At 49.5% G+C, this 26,301-nt stretch overlaps 6 protein-coding genes across 6 annotated transcripts; 2 read left to right on the top strand and 4 right to left on the bottom strand.

Annotated features, from left to right (window-relative positions):
* Nucleotides 1–423: 423 nt before the first annotated feature.
* On the bottom strand, nucleotides 424–877 carry F4812DRAFT_458692 (uncharacterized protein; the record flags this gene model as incomplete). The annotated part of the gene is made up of 2 exons (XM_047937399.1): nucleotides 424–634; nucleotides 780–877. 2 exons carry the CDS (start codon nucleotides 875–877, stop codon nucleotides 424–426), a joined length of 309 nt encoding a protein of 102 aa, XP_047790573.1.
* Nucleotides 878–2,405: 1,528 nt separating this feature from the next.
* F4812DRAFT_360190 (putative GMC oxidoreductase) lies at nucleotides 2,406–4,664 on the bottom strand. Its single transcript, XM_047931831.1, has 3 exons — nucleotides 4,409–4,664; nucleotides 2,701–4,352; nucleotides 2,406–2,616 (listed from the first exon to the last, which is right to left on the bottom strand). The coding sequence occupies exons 1-3, from the start codon at nucleotides 4,458–4,460 to the stop codon at nucleotides 2,572–2,574; spliced, it is 1,749 nt and encodes a 582-aa protein (XP_047790572.1). The 5' UTR covers nucleotides 4,461–4,664; the 3' UTR covers nucleotides 2,406–2,571.
* Nucleotides 4,665–5,519: 855 nt separating this feature from the next.
* On the bottom strand, nucleotides 5,520–7,444 carry F4812DRAFT_458690 (benomyl/methotrexate resistance protein; the record flags this gene model as incomplete). Its single annotated transcript, XM_047937398.1, has 4 exons — nucleotides 5,520–5,723; nucleotides 5,814–6,855; nucleotides 6,933–7,105; nucleotides 7,181–7,444. The coding sequence occupies 4 exons, from the start codon at nucleotides 7,442–7,444 to the stop codon at nucleotides 5,520–5,522; spliced, it is 1,683 nt and encodes a 560-aa protein (XP_047790571.1).
* A 1,673-nt stretch (nucleotides 7,445–9,117) lies between these two features.
* F4812DRAFT_426067 (alpha/beta hydrolase fold-domain-containing protein) lies at nucleotides 9,118–11,326 on the top strand. Its single transcript, XM_047933981.1, has one exon. It carries the CDS (start codon nucleotides 9,421–9,423, stop codon nucleotides 10,987–10,989), a length of 1,569 nt encoding a protein of 522 aa, XP_047790570.1. The 5' UTR covers nucleotides 9,118–9,420; the 3' UTR covers nucleotides 10,990–11,326.
* Nucleotides 11,327–11,556: 230 nt separating this feature from the next.
* Nucleotides 11,557–17,419, bottom strand: F4812DRAFT_360125 (AAA-domain-containing protein). The gene is made up of 5 exons (XM_047931830.1): nucleotides 17,175–17,419; nucleotides 16,995–17,100; nucleotides 13,779–16,785; nucleotides 13,442–13,714; nucleotides 11,557–13,382 (listed from the first exon to the last, which is right to left on the bottom strand). The coding sequence occupies exons 3-5, from the start codon at nucleotides 16,746–16,748 to the stop codon at nucleotides 11,691–11,693; spliced, it is 4,935 nt and encodes a 1,644-aa protein (XP_047790569.1). The 5' UTR covers nucleotides 16,749–16,785; nucleotides 16,995–17,100; nucleotides 17,175–17,419; the 3' UTR covers nucleotides 11,557–11,690.
* A 2,691-nt stretch (nucleotides 17,420–20,110) lies between these two features.
* On the top strand, nucleotides 20,111–21,136 carry F4812DRAFT_360077 (uncharacterized protein). The gene is made up of 2 exons (XM_047931829.1): nucleotides 20,111–20,844; nucleotides 20,916–21,136. The coding sequence occupies exons 1-2, from the start codon at nucleotides 20,752–20,754 to the stop codon at nucleotides 21,093–21,095; spliced, it is 273 nt and encodes a 90-aa protein (XP_047790568.1). The 5' UTR covers nucleotides 20,111–20,751; the 3' UTR covers nucleotides 21,096–21,136.
* Nucleotides 21,137–26,301: the final 5,165 nt, after the last annotated feature.

Genomic DNA, 26,301 nt, shown 5'->3' with positions numbered 1-26,301 from the left:
GATCTTATCAACAAATCATTTTTCATAAAACTGTGTTAAACCAGACTGAGAGAAATACACCGAAATCTAGACGGTTGAATAAATAGAATAAAATGTCAATGGAAGCTCAATTCCGCTCTGTGCGAGGTGAAGATGGGATATATCATATACAAAGTCACACCAGGTATCTCGATCTCGAATGATATCGGTGAATTATAAGTCAGATAGTTATATAAATCTTAGGTATTTTCCATCCGCCAACAAAAAAAAAGTAATCCCCGAAAACGCCCCAGCTATGCGAAGCGGATATATGTGCGTAGTAGTAATAATAGAAAAAAATAGGGGGGAACAGACATGTCCCCGCCTTTGAAGATATCATGTCTTCTTCCTAGATAATCATTTTATTTTATCCCACCGCCCCACCCTCCGTTACTTCTTCGATTCTCACCGGGACCAACCCAAGAAGTTGAGGAGGTTGTTTCGCGGGTCGCCGTTAACCTCGACCTGCAGGGCCGCCTTGCGCGCTCGCTCGACCTCGGGCGTGTTCTGCTGCGAGAAGATGCGGTCCATGGTACCGGCTTCGTGGTGTAGCTGGGATCGGACGTAGGAGCCGACGGTGTAGGCCACTCCGATTACCACGAGGCTTGGTAGTATTCTAACATCCAACACCCAGTTGTTAGCGCGTATTCTATCACAACTCCACATCGATTCTAGAACCCCTAAAGTTTCGGGGTTTTTGGGTGTGATATGGATGTGGATGTGGATGCGGTGTGGAGTGGAGTAGTATTTTGTATCCTTACCTTGATGATACAGGGCCGAGCTTCGGTGCTGCGGGCGTGGCAGCTCGAGCAGCTGCATGCATGTGCGGGCGGAGACCTTGAGGGTTTGCGCTGGCCATTTTTGTCTTGATTGGGTGGACAGGGGCTTTACAGTGAAGTGGTGTCCTTAATAGCGAGTAATGAAGGTACATGCAATACCTGTAAATGTAACTGGAAGCCGAATAGATTGCCTTGGGCTTCGAATGAAATGTGTTATGTGATATATGTGTGAATGTAAGTAATATAAGCTTGATTGTGTTGCAGGCTGTGGTGAAACATCGTGGAAGACGGCAAGGCTTAACGGCGACATTATAAGCTTCTCCATTTATTCTGTATTCATCGTCGTCTATTCCGCCTTCTCATCGCCTCTTCCGCCTTCTCGTCGTGTAAATCGAAGAGCTCTTAGACGTGGGGTGATTTTGCGTAGTAGATCACGATACGATGGTATGATGTGGTCTCACCGAAGCCCTGACTTTCCTGACGCCTTGGCCGAATTCAGTAACGCTCAATCCGTCCAGAGCCAACGCCTCTCAGAATGGCCAGATCACAGCGAGAAATCAAATTAAACAAAATCACCCCCATACCCCATTCTGGTAGTCATGACCCCCATTGGATCCGTTCTGCCGGTTCATTATCGCTACCAAACATGGCTTCTTTCGTCCTGTCGTCTCCGAAGGCCTGCTTCATCTGTTCATCTTGAGGCTTCAGCCGGGAACCGATAATGGGTCGGGCCTCAAATTAACAACAATCAGCTGGCTAAGTGATCCTTCTAGCCATACTCTCAGGGCATGTGAATAAGCAGGTCATCTCCGACTTGATGTTTTCAAGATATCGAGGTCATCGTATGTAATACCTAGGATACGTACCTAGGAGGTAGGCTCATTATCACAGGTCAGATTTAGTTCAATTGAAAAATCACAAGCCAATCGAACCGTAGGTAAATGTAATTTTGACAAGCTTGACAAGTGGATATCTTCAGTAGTCTACCAGCGGGGATATCCTGGGGAAGTAAACCATCGGGGGACTTTGTCCTGTATAGGGGAATTATTCCTCCTGGTCGTCCTTAGTCGTCCTTAGTGAGAGTTAGGTCCTCCATTATCAGCTCATGCCTAGGTAATGAGCCTCATCGCGATGGAGTCACCTGAGCAGCCCATTACCGGCAGTGTGGATGCGGGTTACGCTAGGGTAATCCCTACCACGTCGTAGAATAATAGGAGTAATAATATCTTTCCGAAGCCTGATGACATCAGATGCTATGGTGTTCGTTAATACCCGGCGGATATTAACGAACATCATGACACCGCGGAGATTTACGAAGAACTTTGAAGAATTATCAAAATTCCGAACGAGAAAGAAGATTAGGAAATCTGAAGTTGACACGTCCCGTCGCACACTCTGGACTGGGTGATAAACAACCAATAATGTCTCAATTGCTTGCTGCATACAGCCACCTGGAAACCCTTACTACTAGGTAGTATGGTACCCAAGGTAAACAGACACACTCACAGACCAGACTTACAGGTTAGGTACCTCTTAACATGTTCTCATTAGAAATGGGCTATCAAGTATTAAAATTAAGAGAAATTAGCAATCTGCTGAGCCGAATTTACCTCTCCCATCTCTTTCTCTCATCAAGCTCATTACCGTCTATTAGTAGGTACCTGTCATGATTCACCAATGGCTCAAACTCAATATTAGAAATTCCTGAAATCCCAAAGGCCATACTACCACTCAAAGGGCAGATCTGTCATCATCCCTTAGCTTAGAGAAAGCTCTAAGCGTATAACTCGGGGTATTCGGCCTTGATCATATCGGCGCCCTGCAAGATACTCAGTCAGCTTACAAGCTCAAACCAAACGAAGAGGTTCTTATATTTAGCAGGACGACAAAATACATCACATACCTTCTCGGCAATCGCGTAGACCGAGTTCTGGATTCGACAGTCGGGTATCACGGGGATTACCGACGCGTCGATAACCCTCAGATTCTCGACGCCGAACACCCTGAGCTTGCCGTCGACAACACCTTCGCCGACGCTCGGCGCCATGCGCGCGCTCCCGCACGGGTGGAAGCCCGTCTGCGACCGCTCGAGGATCATCTTGTCCATCGCGGCGTCGGACGCCCGCGGCATCGGCCACGGGTAGTCCTCGCGGACCATGTCGCGCATACCGTCCCCGTGCATCAGCACGTCGTCCACCCACCGGACGCCCTCGCGCAGCGCCAGGACGTCCAGGTCCGACGCGAAGAAGTTCAGGTTGATCTGGGGCTGGACCAGCGGGTCGGCGCTGCCGAGCTCCACCGTGCCGCACCGGCTCTGCGGCCGCAGCAGGTCCACGATCACCGTCACGTAGTCCCCTCGCGCCGGGGTCGGGATGTGCCACTGGAACGCGTCGCTGAACATCGGCACGAAGTCGATCTCGAAGTGCGGCTGGCCCGCGGGCCCGAACGGGTCCAGCCCCCCGTTGGCTTCCTTCGCCGCTACGTACTCGGGGTACTTCATCAGGCGCTCGTCGATGCGCGGGAGACCGACGAGCTCGAGCAGGCCCGACGTGTAGGGGCCTTTGTTGTTCCAGCGATACGCGCTGACGGCTGCGTCGTGCTCGAGACCGGCCCTGAGGAGGTGCTGGTCGAACCCGTTGCCGTCTTCGATGCGGAAGACGTGCGGCAGGATAGGGTGGTCGAGTAGGTTCTTCCCGACATGCGGCGAATCGACGATGGTCTCGATGTCGAACTTGGCCAGTTCGGCCTTGGGCCCGATTCCGCTGAGCATAAGCAGCTTAGGGCTCTCGAACACGCCGGACGACACGACGGTTTCGTACTTGGCCCTGAAGCTGTGCGTCTCGCCCGAAGGCAGGATGACCTCTACGCCGACGCACTTCTTCGTCTCGGGGTCGATGAGCAAGCGCTTGGAATTGGTGCCGGAGAGGACGGTGACGTTTTTCTTGCCCTCGAGGTAGAGCCAGCTCGAAGAGCGCTTGCCGTTGTAAATGCTGTTAGTGCATTTCCAGAGGCCGCGCATGGTGCCGTTGTGGACGTCTTCTGTTAGCTCCCCGCCTTTGCTGGTCCAAGCCTTGGTCACGGCATCGCGAAAGCCCTGTATCTCGGGAACCAGATCCGAATGCGAGACGGGGATGGGGCCATCGGTACCGATGTATTTCAACTTCTTATCGAAAAGACTGTTGTCGTCGTGGTAGGTCGCCGGCTTGTAAAGGTACTTCTTGAAATTGTCCCACTTCCACTCGTCTCCGCCGTAGGCAGCCCAGTCGTCGAAAGTTCCGGCCGAACCGGGAATCCAGGTGTAATAATTGAGACAGCTAGAACCGCCGAGGGTCTTTCCGCGGGTGTTGGGCTTTTCGACGCGTGTGTAGTCGGGGCGGTCGATCATGGTCGTCTTATAGGCCCAGTCGTACTTGCTGTCGCGCAGCTCGAAGGCTCGAGCGGGCGTCGTGATGGCGTCGATATCTTTGGGATTGCTGATACCGGCCTCGATAACCAAGACACGGACATTAGGTGACTCGGCTAGACGACCAGCGACGGCGCAACCGGCAGTGCCTCCTATAGGTTGTGTCAGTAACAAGTCGGGATGTCTTCTACTATCCCGCGAAACTTACCTCCAACGACGATGAAGTCGAATTGCTCGATAGATTCAACTTGAGTGCTCATGTTGTTATGTGCTACTGATATTCGGTTTAGATGCGGGTGTCAAGAATGGTTATTTGAGATTATTTATGTTGGAGCGAAAAAACGCCTGAGAGAGCTCTTCTTTGAATGATATTCGAAATCCGATAGGAAGGTTATTATACTCTTATTGATACTTATGGATATCTTAGCTTGGTTGACTGATGATGAGGTTGATGATGATGGCGAAAACAAATCTCATCTATGACGACCTCCATCTCCACCGCTTTATATCCAGAATGCGATGCGGGACTTCCACTCTTCTTCATATTGGTAGTGTATCCCTTCTGGCACAATACCAGGTATCTATGCATGAAGGGGTATGTGCAATGAGTAAGCGTTCATTGATAGACGTCTACTAGAGGATCTCCGAAGCTCCAAAAAATGCGATGTGTTACTTTAGAACCGGTATACTGCCGGGTTGCTGACGCCAACGTTCTATAGAAAGAAGCCGAGCGGATTCCCAAGGGGATTGCCTAATTCGGTATATAATAGAAGGGCTGTATGAAATGCGAACAGTGCCGAGCAGTAAGTCTGAGAATGACACCGGAGAATCGGAGTCCTCTCCAGTATCACTTGTCATTTATTCAATTTCTACAAGGGTTTGACCCGTAGGTCCAGATGCCGAGCTAAGTGCGGCGTCTTTTGACTGCAGTCTTGAACAGTGCGGGCAATGCTGCTTCGGTGATAACCCGGAGATCTGGGTGATAGTCAGCGACGTCACTGAGGATACCAAAGTTTGACGTAGGAAAACCATCATGATTAAAAAATATCCTATCTAAATCTTGGAAAAAAGAATGATAAATTAATAATATTCAACATACGAAGCCTTGGTGCTTGATGTTAGTGTTGATAGGCACAGCTCCATGATGTAAACCAAGCTGACAATATGATACTTTAGAGCGTACGGCTATGCCTTGAGCTTGGAATGCTACCTCAGCCCGCCGAATAATTTGTTGTCGTCTCCCCTTTATCCTCTACCTATCACATTCACTCGAGCCGCTTCGCGGAGCTGATACTACTGTGCTGTCGCAACCATTCTCTTCAGATATCATGCCGAGCGTTTTTACTCATGTGACGAATCCTATGGCCATACTGCCTCTCAATTAGTTCCGTAAGGAGGAAACGGGGAGTCAGGATCATGCTTACTCGATAGAAGACGAAAGGAATGGGAATGAAGCAGATAGCTATCCCGCCAAGAAGCGAATTCCCGGGACCGATACCAAGTTGGCGAAATAATTCACGCGCCTAAATGCATTATATTAGGTTAGGTACCTTTTCTGAGTCTCGTGGTAAAAAGCGTAGGTAGGTTAGGTAGGTAGGGAGTCTGCAACTTACGAAGAGAGGAAACGATGCTCCGAACGAAGCTCGGAAAAGCGCGTTCCCCGCAAATATCGACGCGACGTATGCGGGATAAGAGATCCCCAGGTAGTTGAATATCGTATTAAACAGCGTGACCACGCCGACGGTGAAGATGCTAGAGCCTACGATAGGCAGGATCCAGTGCACGCTCTCCCGCGCCGTCCACCCGTACCAGAAGAGGCAGATCGGGAGGGAAACGGCGCCGACGAATGTTGGCGGGAGCACCATCTCGGGCTTGAACGACGGCTTGGCAAACATAGGAACCACGCCGCGCTTGACCCACAGCAGGTATAGAGGTACGGTCACAAGGGCGCCGACGAAGATCCCCAGAAAAGCTAGGCCTTGCGCGCCGGTGCCGATCCCGTAGATATCGCCAAACACGAGAGGGAACGACTCGAACCAGAGGAACAGAATACCGTACAGAAGGGCCGAGTACAGGTCCATGAAGAAAACGATCGGTTCCGAGAACGTCAGCGTGAAAGCCCTCCCCAGAACAGCCAGGTGGTCTATCAGCTTGTACCGAGCGGCGTCGATCTCGGACCGGCTCCTGAATCGGGCGTCGCCAGTTGTTTCCCTGAGCCTCTTCGCCCTCCTATACAGGATATTCGCCGCGCTCGTCTCGGGGAGCATGAAGAATAGGAGTATCAGCACCAGCGCGCACAGCCACGTGAAGATCCAGATAGTCCAGCGCCAGCCCTCGGCGGGCGCGGCGAAGCCGCCTATTATGGGGCCGAACACGGGGCCGAGGACGCCGAACGAGGATAATATGCAGAGGCCGTACCCGGCGCTGGCCATGTCGTACATGTCCACGATGGTGGCGCCGCCGGTCGCCAGGGGCGGGCTGCCGAGGAACCCGGTCAGGACCCGGAAGACGAGGAACATGGGCATGTTGACGGCGAAGCCGGTGGGCAGCTGCAGGAGGATGAAGGCGAGGAACGTCCAGAAGTAAAGGGGGCTACGCCCGAGTTGGGGGATCTCGGACATCGGAGACCAGAGCATGGGACCTAATCCATAACCACTGATAGTAACGGGGTGTAAGTTAGTGATATTCTCATCATCGAGTTGGGTTTCTTGTGGGGTGCCGCCAGTTCTCACATCGTGAAGAGGGAGAGCCCTAGCGTGGCGACGATCTCGCTGACGCCAAAGTCTTGCATGATACTCGGTATGCCAGGGACATATATCGAGCTCGCGATGTAGAATGAAAAATTGAGAATACACATGAGGAAAGAGACTAGTAGTTTCCAGTTTCTGGACCAGTTCTGAGGGTTCTAATCCAGGTGTTAGCTTACACGGTGTCTTTTTTCCTTTTCTTTTTCGAAGTAAAAATACGATAGGAATAATACCTCTGGATCGTCAGGCCCATACCAATCTACCACATAGAAGTTTCCATTGTCCACGGCTGTCTGATCCGCATTGGAATCTTGCACAATAACTCCTTGTGTGGCGTTGGTTTGTTCTGTTAGAGACTCGAGTGGCAAGCCTTTATCTCCCGGTAGCAACTTTTTCCATATAGATGAATCGGCTTCGTCAGGGAATAGGAACAGTTTGTTTCTAGAAAGAAATCGTACGAGGTGGCCAAATTGCGTATCACGAATCTGAGTAGCCATGTTATTTTGGGGGGAGCTGTTTGAGCAGAACTGTTAGAGTTTAGCTACTTGAGAGACCACGACTTGCATGAGCTTTGAATAGGTATATATTGCCTCTAGCTGCTTAGGCGATACACATGAGGTAGTCGGGATATATATAACGGCTTCAGAACCGACAACATGCTCTTGATCTATTACCACCAGCGACATCCATGCTTGATATACGATTTGTCAACCAAACTTCCCCCGTGACAAATCAGGACTCTATACCATATGTACCGTATGAAAAAAAAAAAAAAAAAAAAAAAAAGGACGAGATATTAACCGTTCGCTATGTTGCGAACGGACGTTGTAAAGGTTTGGTTTGAATTTGGCAATATGTCTATGTAATGCAAGATCCGGAATTTGCGTGGAACTAGACTTTATCCCCGAGGTCCTCTCGGTGAATTCTGGCATATGACGACCGGGGTTAAAGTAGATATCTGATAAACATGGCATCTTAACTGGTAAGACGTTAGGTCCAAACGCCGAGACTGCTAATGCTGCTGACATAAATGTCTGTGATGCCTACCTAAGTAAGGTAAAGGAGTTGTGAAATCCCGTCTTGGCACGGCATTTTCTACTTTTTATTTGTTTACCTAAGGTACGATATAGTATAGGAATACAACCCCGACCGTACCTACAGATAAGCTGCTCTGAGCCCGTAAATTTATAGTTCCGATGGGTGAAAGGTGTTATTACTTGAGCGGAATCGAGGTGCTGTACTGATTTGCTCTGCGCGACCGACCTAAATAGGGGCTGTTTCTCTCTGCGTTCTGCGTACCGCCAGGTCATTGTCTCATCTAGATGTTAATAGATTGGAAGACTTACGTTTCTTGCTATTTCCCGGTATAAGGGTCAACCTGTCAGCAACAAGAATTCCGAATATTAGTAAAGAACTTAATCGGAAGAAGGCGATCTCTGTAGAGGTCTAGTAGTGATTGGCAGATGGGGTCTATTGATCTATTGTGTAAAAAGAAAAAGTCCTTTTTTTTTCTTTATAAACGATGATGCTCTATGAACGAAGGTGAAGGGGGGCATGAGTGGTGCACCAATAGTACTACCTAACCTAAGGCACCTGTAAGCTTATACCTTTCTTTTCTTTTTTTTTTATCCTTTTTTATTATTATTATGACACTTTGTCCTGTCAACAGAACTTTAGAGGATAGGCATATATATGTCGAACATAAGAAATAGAGAATTGCATTTATTCTTTTTGGAGTCATGTTATTCCTTATGTCCGATATATTGTTGCATTGGCAACTAAGTGTATATGTAGGTGTTTGATACCTAGGTATTCAATTGAATTACGACTAAGAACGGTATACTCCCGTTAAAACAGGTACCTATATTTAGCAGTACCCAAGCTTACCTGTCAAACTCAAGCCATGATGAACTTTTACTGAGTGACTGTCTCTTAGAGAATGCGGTGAGTCTTGGTCTAAATAGAGCAGGATATCGTTGCCCCTCGTTTGTAAATAAGGATGGTGTCAGGCCACATCGTAGGGGAAGCGAAAGAACGCGTAGAGAGAAGTACCGCGCCATGGATTGCGGCTGTGCCGAACACAAGGGGGAGGACAGGGGGTATTTGAAATCGTATGGTGACAGCGCAACCATCCCTCTGCCTCTATCCAGTTATCGATTATAACGTTGTCCAATCAACATCTCGCCCCCGTCTCGTGGACCCTCGTTCCTGCTAGGGATCTACGTAACAGCTTAGCCGGCAGCGCCTCGCGGGTCTTGTCCCAAGATGCTCTAGCTCTGCCTTGAGCCTCGTAGTAAGACGTTTATAATCTAGGCAATAATCAACGTCTTTCGTGTATGACAGTGACGCACACATGGATTAGGTAGGTATATAAGCCTGCTTGCTCTTCTCGGTTGAGGTTTCCTTCGTTTTACACTCGTCCTACCCGGCCCACCTAAATAACAATCATCGAGGGCGAAAGGACATTACCACCATGGGCCGCTCACTCGTTCTCGCGCAGGCGTTCACCGCGCTCGCGACTGTGAGCTCGGCGCTCACCGTAACTATTCCCGGAGCGCCTCCGTTCAAACCAGGCGGAGCAAAGCTGCTTCAGAGACGGAGCGCGAAGTCAGGCAACACTACTACGGATAGCATCTCGTGGGGACCGTGTCCGGATTCGTTCCCGTCTAACATCACGTGTGCGACTTACACCGTGCCTCTGGACTGGGAGCACCCGCAAGCCAACGAGACGATCGAGCTGGGCCTGGTCCGCATCGAGGCGCGCGACAAGAGCAACCGCATCGGGAACTTATTCGTCAACCCGGGCGGCCCCGGCGGGCAAGCCTCGAGCCTCGTCGCGTCCCTCGCCACGGCGCCGTCCGCCGTCGACCCCCAGATCCTCGACCGCTTCGACGTGATCGGCCTGGACCCGCGGGGCGTCGGCCTCAGCACGCCGGTGCGCTGCGACGCGGCGGCGTACAACCAGCGCGTGACCTGGTTCCCCGAGACGCAGGGCCAGTTCGACGCGCTCGTCGCGTACAACAAAAACCTCGCCGAGAGCTGCCGCGCCGAGACGGGCCGCCTGATCGACTTCGTCGACACGGTCAGCGCCGCGCGGGACCACGAGGCCGTGCGCAAGGCCCTCGGCGGCGAGAAGGCCAACTTCCTCGGCTTGTCCTACGGCACCCAGCTGTTCGGCCAGTACGCCGAGCTGTTCCCCGAGGGCGTCCGCGCCCTGGTCCTCGACGGCAACCTCCAGCACTCGCAGTCCGAGTCCAGCAACCTGCTCATCGAGAGCGCCGCGTACGAGGCCACGCTGAAGAACTTCTTCGCCTGGTGCGCCGCCGCGCCCGACGACGACGAGTGCCCCCTCCGCGGCCAGGACGTGCGGGCCAAGTACGAGAGCGTGGTGGCCAAGGCGCGCGAATCGCCCATCCCGGCCCCCGGGTGCGACGACAAGACGTGCCGCTCGAACGTCACGGCGGAGGACATCCGCTTCAGCGTCCAGCCGTACCTGATCTCGCCGGGATCCTGGCCGTCGCTCGGCAAAGCCATCGCGGCCGCGGCCGACGACGACGACGCGACGCTCATCTCGCAACAGCAGCCCTTAGCGACGGGGGACGCGTACGAGGACTCGCTGCTGTTCGCCGGCACGGCGATCGCGTGCCAGGACTGGACGCACGCGTCGTCGTCGCTCGCGGAGGTCCGGGCGAAAGCGGCCCTGGGGCAGACCTTCACGCCGCTGACGGGGGGCGCGTGCCAGAGCTACAAGATCCAGACCTCGTGTGTCGGGTGGCCGGCGCCGCTCTCCAACCCGCCGAAGCCCGTCTCGTACGACGGCGCCGCCAAGATCCTCATGCTGCAGTCTACCTTCGACCCCTCGACCAGCTACGCCTGGGGTCTGGGCCTGCACGCGGAGATCGGGGACCGCCGCTCCGTGCTGGTTACGCGCAACGGCACGGGGCACACTAGCTACCTGCTAGGCGGCGAGGCCGCGGCCGCGGCAAACGCGTATCTCGTCAACTTGACGCTACCGGAGCCGGGGACGATTTTGCAGTCGTGAGGCGGACACGGCCTTGCTGGGTAATGGTAATGGTTGTATGAGTTATTAGTAGGAGTTCCAAATTATATATATGGATTTTTGAGTGTATATGATAGTTAAGCGAATCCGGTTTACTGAACTTGAAATTTCAAGAGTATAGGAGGTACAGTACCTAATACATTAGCCGAGCATCAACGATGTACATATTTCTTGGTTCCTACTATGTTATTGGCCGTCTTGTCGATGGCGGAGTGAAACTGCTTATATACCTGGCTTACTTCACAAGGTAGTAATGAACTAATCAGACACCTAGTTGAGTCACAGGCCAATACATATATCACTAATGATGATCTAATAATGCTTGTAACGCCCGTATAGTACTACTAAGTGAAATTAATAGAAAAGACGATCGTATTTTGCAATACACTAATGTGTTAGTCCTACCTACGGCGTGATGAACTAGGCGTAACAAAAGAATCAGGCGCGAGCCAGAGCCCTCATAAGCAGTAAAGCCATAAAAACGTTTCCTGCGTCCAGATCGCCTCGCAGACAATGCAATATTCCGCCCCCTCGCCAGGCAATTTCCTCGGACCCTTCGCCTCTAATACTCTTTTTTATAATTACATAACGAGGTCGACTTGCCTCGTTCAGATATATCCACAAAACTCACCGTCTCTAAAATCATAAGAAGGCCGGTCGATATCACCGATTCTATAGACAAACTATTGGCTCGGTTGCAGCATCCCTTGCATCGACTCGATCTCGTTGATAGCTTCATTAAAAACACGTGTGATCGAGTGAAGCACTTTCATGCGGTTATGCTCGCCTCTCGTCCGCCAGAGCTCTACCATCATCTCGCGGTAAATGTGTTGAAGCTGCTCGATGGTGCAACCAGAGGTGCGCTCCGTAAGCATCTCCAAGAAGTAGTAGGCCTGAGAATCGTCCAGCTCAACCTGCTGCGAAGCTGACGATACGCCCGACTGGCGGTGCGATTGTGATTGCGAAGGTTCTTCGAGGGGAGCGTCGTTTAGCAGGTTTGCCATGCTCGGAGCGTGGGACGATTTTCCACCTGCGGGTGATGCTTGAGCGCGCGACCCGTGGGATGAGCCGGGTTGGGGAATATATCCCCGCAAGAGACCGTGAGCTTGAGAGTGAGGCCACTGCTCGTCGCTAGACGCACCCTGGCTATTTCCTGGATACGGTTGGGTATCTGGAAGGTTGTCGCCGGGGCTAGATTGATCGTGATGGGTTCCATTAGTAGCCTGCGTACTAAAATTGGACGATCGGTTGGAAGGATCCGACGTCTTCGTGGTAGACGCATCGTTTATTAACGCCGACGGTGATACGCCTGGCGGAAGAGATTGTACAGCCGAGGTCTGGGAGAGCTGGGAGAGCTGGTTCGTACCCCCTGCCGTCGCCTGCACCGATGTGTTCAAGGATTGAACTGACATGCGAGGCCACTGAGAGGGTGGCTGCATCGGCAGGTTCAGACCGCCGGGGGGTGGCTGGCTATCAATATCAGTCATAGTAGCATCGTCGTCGAGAGCTCGAGACGGTATGGACGTTCCGTTTGTATTGTCGTGATGTAGCGAGCTCTCTCCGTTCGTGGTGGTTTCCTCGCCAATAACTTGGAAATGAGCTGTCGTTGTATGAGACTTGTGCAAATCTAATGCCTGAGGGCCCTGTTGAGATTTTTCGCCGTTTTGCTTGGCAAGCGCCTCCTCTCTCTTCTTGGCTCTCTCTAATCGCTTCAATTCTCTCTTCCGGTACTGTTCTCTCCTCCACTCGGCATCCCAATCGACTCTCTGGAGCTTATCATTGATATCGGAGACGTCCACGCTCACGTTAGTAGCGAGTTCGTCAGCCTTAAGCCAGAGACCCTTGTCTCCGAGGTTCTTCGCGTCATGCACAAAAGACTTGCAGTCTTTCAAGAACACCCATGGGTTGACATAGTAACCGTGAGCAAGTCTTGTCTCGATCGTCACGGTATCGAGATTATAATAGAACTTGCCCGTCGCAGTCTCGAGCAGTCCTGGGGCGCCTTCCGAATCTTGAGAAATGACATAGGGACGTGGAGGGGCATCTGCCACATCGGGTCTGACATAGTTCGGGTTTGCCTCGTCGAAGAGGTATTGATACTGTGACAGGGGTATGATGGGGGACCGGAAGGCCTTATATTTGCGCTTGATCTGATCCATGATAGGCTGTAGGTGGATCTTCAACAAGTTCAAAGCTTTCCTATAGAGTAGGTTTTCGGTCTCGAGCTCTTCCTTGGTCATCTGCTTAGGCGGGGGCGGCGGGGCCACGGGAAGCGCTTCTAGTACCCTCTTTTTACGATTAGTCGGATCAGGGAAGTCTTTAGGGAGCCTCCGAATATGACTGAGGATCCTATCGAAATATTCACGTCGATTTTCCTACATTCTGTTAAGCTTTGCTCTCTTCTTCTGCATTCTGCAAAGGGGCACAGGCTTACCTTCGCTGGACGGGCGATCTCCACAAAGTTAGAGTTAGACCATCCAAAGAGATCGTGCTTGAGATCGAAGCTAAGCTGGTCCAGCTCCTTCTCTGAGGTGCCGATAACCATGATAGAATCCGTAGGCTGTATTGTTCTGAGCATGGACATGAACGCGGTAAGCGCGGGTCCAGCCAGTGTCTCGTACCACATGTCAACATGCGGAATGAAGATGACGCTCGGTTTATGGCGTCTAGCTTCGGCGAAAAGCCCGAACATGACTTGCTCGGCGGGCTGTAGATAGGTTAACTGTTAGCATAAAGGTAACCGTTTATAGACGAGTTAAACAACCACTCACCAATGGGTCACCAAGTATATTTGCTATGTCAAAATTCTGAACGTTGACACCTTCAAGGTAGTGGAGGATAGCGGCGCTTATGTAGACCTGACCCATCCCCTGAGAGCCGCAAATTAAAAGTCGTGGTCGATAAACACGAAATCTGTGGAATTCTTGCTGCAACGCCTCTCGACCAAAACCAAAGTCTTCGTCGTCGTAAGGCTCAAACATAGCCTCGTCTAGAGCTGTCACCTTCTTCTTGCGCGGGAAGACGCTATCCAAGAGGCTGGTAATAGTCTTGAATTGCTCTCGAAGAAGCGGTTCGATAGGTTTCGGGAAGGGCGCGGCTCCAGACACCGCGGATCTTTCCGAAGAAGGCACTATTTTGTTCTTAGAGAGCATAAAATCGGTCATGTGTATGTTGATCTTCTCCGGGTTGACGACGAGCTTCTCCTTGGACATGTATATCTGCGGGTATGTTCGCTGGATCGCGTTGAGAGCAGCCTCGGTACACATAGCACGCAGGTCAGCACCACCGTAACCCTTCGTTTCCTTAGCCAGAGACATCTTGAACTCGTCGGTAAGGCCCCAATCCTTGGTATGAATGTCGATGATCGCTTTGCGACCGTCCACGTCAGGCAGCGGGAAGTAGAACTCTCGGTCAAAGCGACCCGGTCGGCGGAGGGCAGGATCCACGCTGTCCGGTCGATTGGTAGCGCCGATTACGATAACCTGACCGCGACCATCCATACCATCCATCAGAGCAAGCAAGGTAGATACAATCGACGCATGAATCTGCTCCTGTTTACTAGAACGTACGGGTGCGAGGCCGTCGATCTCGTCGAAGAAGATGATGCTAGGTTGCGTTCTTCTGGCTTCTTCGAATAGGAGACGCAGCTGTTTCTCAGCTTCTCCAACCCATTTACTGAGGGCGTCGGCACCCTTCCGCATGTAGAAAGTAATCTTCCTGCCGCCAATGCCGGCTGTATTCGCAAGAGCTCGAGCCAGCAAAGTCTTTCCCGTTCCCGGGGGGCCGTGGAATAAGACACCTCTCGGCGGTGTGACGTGGAATCTGGTGAAAAGCTCTGGGTATAGTAGCGGTAGTTGCACCATCTCCTTCAGCTGGTCGATATGGCCCTGCAAGCCACCAACGTGACTGAAGTCGACGTTCATGTCCACGCCAAGGGGGTCCGCATCAGCAAGAGCCTTCGGGTTCTTAATTCTGCCGACATTCGGCGCAGGAGCGAGAAGACCACCTCCCTCCGCGTTCGTAAGAGAAGGACCGGGAGGAGCCGCCGAAGTAGGTGTCATCCCTACGATGCCAGCCATTCCTGATCGATTGTTCATCTCATCGTCACTGCTATCGGAATCCACACCACCCGCGGCACCAGTACCCCACGGGCCACCGAGCAACGAGCCAACAAGGCCAACGCCGCCTAAAGCGCCAGCAGTCGTATGAAGACTATGATCCCAACCACCACCGCCGTTTGCACGTCCGCGGCGACGGGCCGGTGTAGGAGCCGGATCGTCGTCGTCTTCTTCCTGCTCGACAGTGAACGCATTGAGCGGTGCGATTGCATAGTTTACCGGCTGGCCTCTACGGCGTCTTGTTTCGGCTTTCTTCTCAAAGAGAATTTGCGGTGAGCGGCGTTCCCTGCGCGAACGAGAATCTTGTCGGAGATCTCGGAGTTCTTCTGCTACTTCGTTCTCATCAACCTCGTCTTCGTCGCCAGATACACTACGTCGCTGCGATCTTCTCGCGGATCGTCTTCCCTTGCCTCTAGACGATCTTCGTCCGCGGGCACTAGGACTTGAATTATCCTCGGCATCGTTACCATTGCCGCCCTTGCGAGCATCAGAATCCGATTCGTTTTCCTCTCCGGACTCGTTTCCGGGCTCGAAATCACTACTTGGTTCTTGAAGAGACTTTCCGAATCGAGATTTTCGAGTTAGTCGACCGCGAGTTCTCTTAACAGGACTTCCATCATCGGCAGGTGCATCTTCGGTAGTGGCCACAGCTTGGTTAGCCCTTGCGCTGCGCGTCTTGCGGGCGACAGGAACGTCGTCATCTTCATCATCGACTTCCATCGCGTCATTTTTCTCCACCGTCTCTATAGGTTCTTCTTCTTCATGAGGGGCATCTTGAGCTGTGTCATCTACTTGATCAACGGTGCCTTCCTCAGCGGCACCAACGTCTTGAGTAATAGGATCTTGCATAGCGTCGGCTTCCGCTTCCGCTTCCGCCTCAGCTTCAGATGGCTTACTTTCTTCTTGGATATCCTCTTCAATTACAGTGGGGATCGTCTTTTTGATGCCTTTTCCGCTACGAGTTGGTCGGCCACTGATGCCTAAGGCTTCTGGGCTTTTGCTCTTAGAACCTCGGGCTGGTCTAGCATGCCTACCCGAATTTGATAGCTCAACCAGCTCGTCTTCTGCTTCGACTGTGCGCGCTCTAGTGACTCTTCTAATGCCGATTGGAGCGGCCGCATTGGAAGCTGTGCGCGTTTTGCGCAGCTGCGGCTGCGGCTGAGACTGCGACTGCGACTGCGGGGGAACTTTGAGAGTAATCAACTTCCTTTGGCGCGGCGATTTCTTGGGTGGTTCTTTAATTAGATCGTCCTTTTCTTCGTCCGAATCTTGAATTAAATCATCCTCATCTGAACTCTCCTTGTAATTCTGATGTTTCGTCGCTGCTTTTCGGACGCGGCGACCGGTATTTTCATTGATGGGAGGTTCAGGCTCGTCGTCCTCTAGGTCTTCTTCACCAAATGAGTTCTCTTGCACGCTATCGTCAAGCTCATCATCATCAATATCAGAACCCCGATACTTGGCCCTCCTACCGCGCGTGCTAGACGACTTGTTGGTTCCGTGCGGCCGAGTCTTTTTGCGTGAGCGGGGCCGGTCGACCTCGGGTTCGAAGTTTTCGTCGTCAGAATCAGACTTGTTAGGGTCGAAGTCGAGAATATCCCGCTTTCGTTTGCCACCAGCCATTTTGAAGATTGTGTCTTCGAGCAGTAGGTGGAGAAGGCTACAAAGAAGAAATAGTTAGAAAGAATTCCTTGAGACTGCCATAGAACTTAAAGGCTGATTGAGAGGAAGTGTGGGTGGGGAAAATTAAGAGGGAGGAAGATGTTAAATCCAAGTAAGGAAGGGACCCGGGTGTCAAACAAAGATAAGGTGAGCGCTTGGGGAAATCAAAGATACAATATGGGGAGTGTAAAGGCTATTGGCACTTACTCTACCTTAGGTACCTAGGTAGGTATCGAAAAAGTGGAAGAAGTTCACCTTGTCGTGATCCTAATTAGGAGTAACACGAAAAAGTATGGTAGAGGCAATGCGTGGCCTAGGGTATGGGTTAAGAAAATCAGCATACACCTTCACACTTTTAGAATGGAATATGTAATGGAGCAAACATACCAAGTAATTGCCTCGAGGGAGATAGACAGAGCTGAAACTATTGTTGTTGTTGTCAGCTTGTGTAAAGTTAGGCTTAAACCAGAGGCGAGTATAGTATTACCCTCCCTATCGCCGCGCGAACTTACCCAGGAGTAACCTAAGGGGTTAGTTACAATGAGGGTGAACACTAGAGGCTCATCACCACTGTTCACAAGAGAATGCGCCCAAAGTTCAATATGAAAACCCTCAGCTATCCAGATAGATTCAAGGCATATGGTAACGCGGTTAACCGGTTCGTCAGGGAGAAGGTCGTCAGGGGAGAGGTCGTCAGAATCGTATAGGTCGTGTCCGTCAACGTCCCAGTAATGTGTATCTGGGGTATTCCTATCCCACCCTATCAGACAAGGGGATCGACACGGAACAGACTAATAAGCCGATGCTGAGACGCGAATTCGATGGAAGAGCACGACAACGCGATAGGCTCGGAAGGGTAGGACATAGAAAGTCGAGATTGATGGATCGTTTTAAGATGAATTATCTAAAGGGGCTCTTCACGCCGATTAAAAATCAAATGACTATCTAAGGAATATCTTGGACTTTCGGGGAGAACAGACGTCTCAAATGGTATATGCAAAAAAGAGAAGAAAAAAAGATCTATGGGGGGGGTTTAAACGTAAAAGAAACACAGAGTCGCGTTAGACACAGGCGGACTGTGAGATAAAGTGAATATACGTAATCGTAACCGAGGACGTGAAAAGGGGATGGGATGAAAGTATTCCTCTCTTTTTTTTGGTGAATGAAACGAGGCGTTGCGTGAAAAGCGCAAAGCTGAAAGGATGTAGGGACGTAGGAGCTTCGGGGTTTGTAAGGTTTAGGTAGTCACTCGTCGCGTTTCTGCGCCCCCCCTGCAACAGGCTGGTTTTGTGAGCACGGTCCACTGCAAAACATGATTGTCCCACAGTACAGCAACTTATAGCCAATCAAAATTGTCGAAATGTACCTGCCAAGAATTATCTGGTGTCATACCAAAAAAAATTACCATAACAACTCCAACCCTGACAACTCCGACAATCCGTTCATCTTCACTCCAATTTTTCAACATCGAAACTCAACATTCTTAAGATTCCATATATCTCCCCGTTCTAATGCCAAAACGTAGCTTCCATAACTATATATCGAGTCGCTTACAGTTTTAGTATCCAATTGACTAATTTTCAGCTCACCCACGGCCCATAATAGATACATGTAGAATCAAATATGGAATTATAAGTTGACCATCTTCGACTCGAATTATCTCCAAGGTCCATCCCCAGATTTGCATCATATCAACGGCGCTACCATGCGGCTCAAAACTCAAGGTCAGCCCTATGAGCCGCTCATAGGGGGCAGGGGACGTTGGTTGCGTGGGTACGGCTTGCTAGGTACATGTGTACACAAAGTATTGTAGGTACGTGGCGGACCCAATGTTTTTTAGGGGACGTTAAGGGGCCGAGGGGTTGTTGCCGAATTTGCAGTGTGGTTTGGATGCCTGAGGCAGCTAAAGCCGTACGGCATTTTGAAGCAGCATTCATTAATAATCACTGCATTCATTCTATTTTTTACACTATCAGTTCAGGTTACAGTGCTATCTTACAGTGTCAGAAGACCGCAAGACAGTACAACCCTTACAACCAATCTCCAATTGGAAATAATTCTGGTTAGTGTACGAAGGTCCGGGCCAAAAGTCTTGCACATCGTAGCTTAGGTAAGCTACCTACTTAGGTATGTGTTAATAAAAAAAGGCCATACGGTATCAGATCTACCAATAGCAGCTAGCTCCCCTGTGGCTATAGTGGTAAGCCCCCTAAAGTTTAGCGTACAAGCCACTATCCGGCCCCAAACCTAGTACTAAGCCAATACAGTGCTATTATAATCGTGCACGTTAAATTCCTGTCGTTAAAAGCTTGGCAAAGCTTGGCATGTGCAAGACTTTTGGCCCGGACCTTCGTACTTCGTACACAAATTGAAATTGAATCTGTAGAAATACAGTATCACTCAAAATTACCTGGACCACCCTTCACCTCATCTAAAAAAACCTCATCTAAATTTGGCTACTCACAAGATGCGTTGTATACACAATTCCTCGATATTTCACGAACAAGTATTGGTTGAACATAAATTTCCTCAGGTAAGAGTCATTCAACTAACCTACACGAATGAATATCAAGATCAGGTACCTACCTAAACATACATGTTATCTGATGTGAAATAATTCCATTGGATAAGGCGATTCCCGCTTCCCCCACATGAAATGAGAAATGAGTGTGGGGAGAAAGGATTCCTTAGCATCCGTCAACGGCCAGGCATCAGATGGTTCGCGAACCTCATAAGGATTCAAAGTACCTTGTGTCATTTATCCGTAATTCGAACCGGCAAATTACTTACTTACTTACCTACCTCTTAACCTACCAACTTACGATATGCCATGTAGCTCATCTGCCCTGATCTACCATACGTAGGTATGGACCCTGAAGTGGTGGCTTGCAGATGAGACTCGTATATAGATCCATTAGAAGATATTTCTCATGCGTCAAGTTACTAATTATATAGGCTAGATACACTCCCGCCATTTTGAATAAGGTAAGTAGCAAGTCAGTGGCTCTCGGAATTGTCCCGCGGTTGTGTCGTTTCAGGCGAACAAAAAAAAACATTATCAGTTCGGTCAATCCAGGGCAGCCTACTCGAACGTGGCCATCGACTTCAGGCAGCAAGTGTGGAAGCGTACAGATAAAATCCCCAATGTTAAACCACTAACCAGATTTCGATACCGACCTGATCAAATATGCGTACATACAGATACGTACGATAGATATCATGGTGTCTTGGCTGCGTGTCACGGCACCGCTGATTTTAATAGGGCTGACCAGGCCTGTCCCACTTGCGACGGAAGATCGCTTGCGGGGTGAGTAATAGCGGTGCTTCTGGCCTCAGTCATACACCGTCTGTTGCTCATCTCCCTGCCCTACCCGCATTAGAGCCGCAGACCCATTGGCCACGAGGATGGATAGCTCATCCTCTAATTGGCCTCACAGAAAGGCCGTCTAACCGAAGACCCTGCCTTCTGTCCTGTCTCTACATAGTATCCTGTCCCTATCCTCTAACCTATCCGTATCACTCGTAAGCATGCTAATCAGCATTCTTCCCTGTGTCGATATATGCTTGGCTCAAGTGCCCTTTTACTTGAGCCGCCAAGCTCCCCTGTCTAAAATTCATGTATATAAGGCTTAGCCCCAGGCAACGAGGATTTGTTTCTCATCGTCGAACCCCAAAATCTGTTCCGAATAGCCGGGCTTCTTCAGCTGCCATAATATAAATAACTGCACCAGGAGTGCGACACTAGCTACCCTGGGGGGCATTCTTTTATTTCATCTTGTCCTTAACACAGCTGTCAAGTCTACAGCCCTATTCGAGCTTGAAGCTTACTACACATCTACAAACCGATACCGACAGCTTAATTTAGATCAGAAGCTCTCTACTGGAACTAGAGGTTCCTTTATCTACAGCTCTGGATACCCATTCTTCTACTTCAATCACTTCATCACACCAACCTCGATCCAAGATGCCTCACGGTGCATCTTCATCCAGGGACTCTAGCGAGTCTGCGCATCGCCGACAAGGCAGTATCAGCTCTTACAATTCGGAGAAAGACAAGGTCGGTAGAATCGCTCGTTGTTCGCAACGAGTCATTGCCCGCAATTGAAGTCAAATTCTAACTCCTAGCAGGACAGTCCTAGGGTCAGTCATTCCGACGAATGTCGCAAATTATTGTCCGGCTCTGAGCAGACGCACAAGTCACATCACCCGAAGCACCACGCACCGACGGTAAACGTCTACACGCACTGCGGGAGACATACCGACCAGTACCTCTTTGGCGGCTGGTCCAACATCTTCAAAAAGCATTAGTCTTAACTGTCTTTTGAAGCAAGGCTATCCTCGGGCGAAATCATGTTGATCGCTTGCAATTCTGTTTGATACAGTTCTCACTCTACGACGACTGTATGATTGGAATCATTAATTGGCAGCGGGCGGCGCAATTAGATGGTATGCGTAGGACGAATCATGTTCCAAGTAATACTTAAAACTACCACTCCGTATAATGATGTAACTAATTTCATAGAATGAGAAATGAGATACGAATTAAAAAAGAAAGAAAAAAGTTGGCTAAGCGTACCTGCAGACTTGTCATCATTATCCCCCTTTGCCAATGCCATTTCTTACCTGGTGACGCATCTTCACGGAGAGTCCGATCTCAAATTACCCCCGGTTAGCGGACCCGGGGTGCCGTCATAGCCGGCCAGCCAGCCAACTGGGCACGTAGGAGAAAACGCCCGTTCTATTGGTGACGAATGACACAGCAGACCCTTTTACCACTTATGGTTATTTATCTCTAGGAAGCCCAAGCGTTACATCCCTTAGTTTAGATAGGGTTTTATTTAGCGTGGAAAAAAAAGGTGCAAGTGTAAAAAAGAGATAGAAAAAGGAAAGAAGAAGAAAAAAAAAGTTGCTACCTAGTATGTTGTTTGCAATTCCTCGGATATCGGCAGTAGGGGTGTCGTAATCAAGGGACCTCGGCGTCACATCGCTCTCTTCAGTCGGACCGCGTCATTCGCTTTAAAATCGCTTCGAAAAAGCTACCAAGTTAATACGGTCCACACCGCTACGCTCAGCTATTACGAATATAAAAAGGTTCTACGAGTCCAATGGCAAGATCGTCTAAGGATGAAGTCTATCCTATCCGAAAAGCGACGATATTATGTATAGGGGGAACGAGGGATGGAAACCTATCGGACCATAAAATAGGAACAGGTACCCTCTGCCTTACACATTCCGAGTTACATCCGGATGGATAGAAGATGTGATGATGGTAAGGCTCTCTATCTTGGGCTTCTCTTATGAAACAAGCTAGGCGGATGGGGGTTTAGGTTGAAATGCTGCCGTCAAAAAGCTAAAGAGTGACCGGATGATCTATCATGTTGAAAGAAGAGGCCGGTGCACTTCACTGGACAATACCAGAGACGGCCAACCATATCAGTCTGTTCTTTCTAAAATGGAAGTAGTCAGCATCTATAATAAAAACTCCGAATGGACGTGTTAATCCTATAACAATGCTCATACTATATAAATCATGCATAAGGATCTTCTAATTGCAGACGTCATTATCTGAGTACTGATTGAGTATATTGAGCGTGTGGTATATATTAACTCTTTAAACTTAGGTTGTCATGATCCTAGTAATTACCTCCTATCATACCTTTCATAACTTGGGGACGTATATACCCTCTCTTCACTGGTGTAAGCTATAGGAACTCTTATCCGTCGCCATTATTAAGCACCTCTAGGTATCAACGACCGTTTCAACTTCAAAGTAACGGTATGTAGAGAGGGATTCATACTCAGAATCGGGATCTGCATGGCCCATATCCATAAGGTAGGTACCTATCTCATCGAAGTCTTTTAAATTCTTCCCGTGGTATCTATAAGTATATCTTAAGGGTGGATTTCTTTCTGATACATATCCCAACGGCCATATCCATATATCTATTATAAAGTGAGGCTCAAATCCCTAGCTAGCAACACTTCTGAAAAGCGGCGCTCTCGAGTGCTTTGGAAAGGTGCCTGCTTCATTAGACTCGGACCCCAGACGCCAGCGATTTACGTGACACACGGTCGGTACTTGAAGGCGACAGGCTGTAGGGAGCGGGTAGCTACCTACCTAGCTCTGGATGCCAACTTAATTATCCCCAAGCTTCGGCATCTACTTACTTCTTTGCTTCCAGCCGGGCATGCATGCCACCTGCGATCTAGCTGGGTTCGTACATGTACAATACCTGAACAATTCTCCTGGGGAGCTTCCAACGGGCGAATAGAATGCCTGCTTCATGTACTTCTCGCCGTGCTACCTGAGGCAAGCCGAATACCCATGAGCTAGGTAGGTCCCCTATCTAATGTATTGTGCCTTAGGTAGTAGTGAATGCCCAACAGAACATCGCTACCCCTGAAGATCACGCCTCGTGCCTAACCGCCGCGAGTACAGTGCCTCTAGACTAAACGCGGGAGCGGTCCATTTTTCGAATGTTTAAAAAATAAAAGACAAAACTTTATCCATGGCGACCTACCAGGTAGATAATTCGGGGTCTTCCGGAAAATGACATATCGGAGGTACCTATCTTAGGTACCTAACCTCCATAAACCATTTTTCACTCATGCTCCGACGCCCCGATTCCCCGTATTCTGGTACAGTAGAGGTGTCTAGCGGATGCCGGCATCTGCCCATTAACGCATCGCGCGGTAGGCGACGCCCATTTCTTCATGCGGCTACCCGCTTCGCTCATGGGACTGGGACTGGGACTAGGACTAGGGACCTAGGCTGTAGGTTAGGAGGTCCCTACCTAGGAGGCAGACTTGTCGGTGCGTCGGCGTCGACTAGGCATGTATGTATGTATGTATGTATGCGGTACATAACGCCACCACGCATGAAGTACGCCCGGCACGCGAGTCCGAAACTCGGAGCGGAGCTTCAGGGCAAAAAAACATATATATATAAAATTTAGAAAGATAGAATAAAATTGGTAGAGGGTAGGTCGTCTGCTGTGGTACGAGCTGTGATGAGCGTTGCTATGTGCTCGGATACATGGGCGTCTGGGTACTGTTTGCGTGCAACGGAGATCCATCAATTCAAGACGAAACGCGAGAAGCCCAGATACACAAGCAGACAGGTAAGTAGGTAGGCGGTCCTGAGGCAACTTCGGATTCGGATAAGATGCCTACCTAAATACCATACCTAACCTATGCCGTACGCCCAGAATACAAGTAAAGCGAAAAAAAAAAAAAAAAAAAAAAAAAAAAAAAGGGTTCCGCAAAGCTCTCGCGACCAAGTCGTCGGCGTCGAAGCGTGGAACTCGACCAGGTTGGTTAGGTAGGAGGTAGTTTAGGTACCGAAGTTAGTAGAACCTCAACCTACCCTTTCCCTAATTTTGAATCTCCGAGTGGCTGGAATACGCGAAGTTGATTCGAGAGGGCTTTCGAATTTCTTAGATCGGGGTTTTTCTTCCTACTTCCCTCCCCGCTTCCCCCCCTTGGCCTTTAAGTAAGTCGCACGGGCAAAGGCTCGGCTTCTGCAGAACTCCCGATAAAATTCATGATCCCGAACCTTGGCGCGCGGGATATTCGTAATTATCTACCTAGGCACCTAGACCTAAGGTAGGTAGGTATTTCGTATCCATGGACCTGTACTGGGTAAAAATTGTTGCTGCTGCTGTTATTATTCGCGATGGGGGTTCGCGAAATGCTCTTTTGTGCTTCGCGACGACTTTAGCGAACACAATGCCGCTCACATGACTCGGATTGATAGGAGAAAAAGGGCGCGGTGATCTTGGGGTTGCGGTCGAGATCCAGATGGAGTGTGAATTCCTTGTCTGAATAATATGCATTGTTTGCTCGTTGATAGATTGGAACACGGCTATCATCACGATGGGATCTTACAGACCTGCATACCTCATACATGATGCATGTATTCGTACTTGCTTGTCGTACAACAACATACCACTAACGGGCTGCAGGTAACGGAACTATCTATATACGAGATATGTATACGATGCCCGGTGTTTTGGATCTTGGGGTAATTCTTAGCTGTCCAGAATTGTAGATGTTACTATTTTGTTAATACCTCCCCTGGGGACTGATGCTTGTAGTGAAATATAGAAGGAAAAGGAGAGCCTTTACATGACACGATAAGCTTTGAATTTATCAGAATAATCAAGGGGCACCTCTAGGTATAGAACCTATTACCTAGCGGAGAGTTAGAAATGCAAGACTCCGCAATGCAGATGTAGGAACCCTTGTTGGGGATGCGGGAGTTGGTTTAATTCTTAATTCTATGTTAATAGACTAACTCCCTAGGTAACATTCAGGTTAGAGCAAAGACTGGCACTGCAGTTATAAGCCGTAAACTAACCCATAGAGGGTATTTCGGAGAGAATTGTGACAGATACGAGTCGAATACTTTGCTCCCTCCAAGTATTATAAATCGATGAAGCACGAATGCTCCCTGGCGTTGGAGAACAGCCTCTCAAAGCATAAACTTGGCACCGTCTTTGTCGCATATCGCCAAGCTTGGGAGTTACAGGTAGACCTTCCCTGCTGGGACGCTGAGTGGCGTCTTACTGGTTGCTAATTTCATATCTAAGACGGCGTTGGGTTACACTTGATACATCTAGAAAATCGAACTGCCGTTTCGAAGTGATACCTTCTTTTCGAGGCAAGGAAAAAAATATATATCTTGAACCACTCACGTTGAATACATCGTAGTTAAATGCTTGATGCTGTAGGATTGTTGTCTCCTTGCTTCAGGTACATAATGCGGATGGAGGCTCAGCAAAAGATATCGAGCCAAGGTAAGCAGTCGATCGAACATGCTAGTTTGTCTTTTCCTTCCCATTAATGTCCCTAAAGAGACGTTGTATGTGATTTGTGATGATGTAATGTAGACTAACTCTTTAGTATAGATTGGTATACGATGCGCATACGAGGTTTATACGAATACACGAATTAACACGCACCGTTCGGTATATTTTCATCGGAGCAAAGAAATATCTACTAGGTACCTATCTGCCTATGTAATAATAGAGACTGTTGCTCTAAATAGTATTAATAATAGTAATAGAAATCAGGTACGTACTTGGGCGTGGGGAAAAGGGGGTCTTTCCACGGATGACGAAAACAGAAATCGACCCGTCTATGCTGATGTATTTTTGCCTCTAAGCGATTTCAAATAGCGATTGGGATCACAATGGTATTTGCTAGTATCTGCTATTAGATCGTCAGATCGATCATCATATCGTTAGTGGAGCTGGGTTGACGATGTGGACACGGGGTGATGTAAGTATACGTATAGGTACTGTATTAGGTACATAGCGTGGACGTGATGTCGCGATAGAGAGATAATACTCTTCTTGTGTTGTCCATGGCGTTCTAGAAGATATCTAGCACGTTACAGACATCACGATACTAATAAATTCCATTGGAACTAGCCAATGAACCCGCTTGTCCCATGCTGGATTATCGCATAGCTACAGTTTCGGTTACTGTGCGGATACCTCGGGTATTGAAG

This window comes from Daldinia caldariorum (genome assembly GCF_022478825.1).
Source record: "Daldinia caldariorum strain CBS 122874 unplaced genomic scaffold F4812scaffold_7, whole genome shotgun sequence".
Classification (NCBI taxonomy): Eukaryota; Fungi; Ascomycota; class Sordariomycetes; order Xylariales; family Hypoxylaceae; genus Daldinia; species Daldinia caldariorum.
Note: the sequence above shows the minus strand (reverse complement) of the source record. Positions and strands in the feature narration are given on the sequence as shown.

What these genes read in the sequence shown, in the direction of transcription:
- F4812DRAFT_426067 (XM_047933981.1), top strand. Translation starts at nt 9,421, where the DNA reads ATGGGCCGCTCACTCGTTCTCGCGCAGGCGTTCACCGCGCTCGCGACT.
- F4812DRAFT_360125 (XM_047931830.1), bottom strand. Translation starts at nt 16,748, where the DNA reads ATGGCTGGTGGCAAACGAAAGCGGGATATTCTCGACTTCGACCCTAAC. An exon ending in ATATACTTGGTGACCCATTG is followed by an intron (nt 13,715 to 13,778) that starts GTGAGTGGTTGT and finishes ACCTATCTACAG; the next exon opens with CCCGCCGAGCAAGTCATGTT. An exon ending in AGATCGCCCGTCCAGCGAAG is followed by an intron (nt 13,383 to 13,441) that starts GTAAGCCTGTGC and finishes AACAGAATGTAG; the next exon opens with GAAAATCGACGTGAATATTT.
- F4812DRAFT_360077 (XM_047931829.1), top strand. Translation starts at nt 20,752, where the DNA reads ATGCCTCACGGTGCATCTTCATCCAGGGACTCTAGCGAGTCTGCGCAT. An exon ending in ACAATTCGGAGAAAGACAAG is followed by an intron (nt 20,845 to 20,915) that starts GTCGGTAGAATC and finishes AACTCCTAGCAG; the next exon opens with GACAGTCCTAGGGTCAGTCA.
- F4812DRAFT_360190 (XM_047931831.1), bottom strand. Translation starts at nt 4,460, where the DNA reads ATGAGCACTCAAGTTGAATCTATCGAGCAATTCGACTTCATCGTCGTT. An exon ending in CGACTTCATCGTCGTTGGAG is followed by an intron (nt 4,353 to 4,408) that starts GTAAGTTTCGCG and finishes CACAACCTATAG; the next exon opens with GAGGCACTGCCGGTTGCGCC. An exon ending in TCTACGCGATTGCCGAGAAG is followed by an intron (nt 2,617 to 2,700) that starts GTATGTGATGTA and finishes AGTATCTTGCAG; the next exon opens with GGCGCCGATATGATCAAGGC.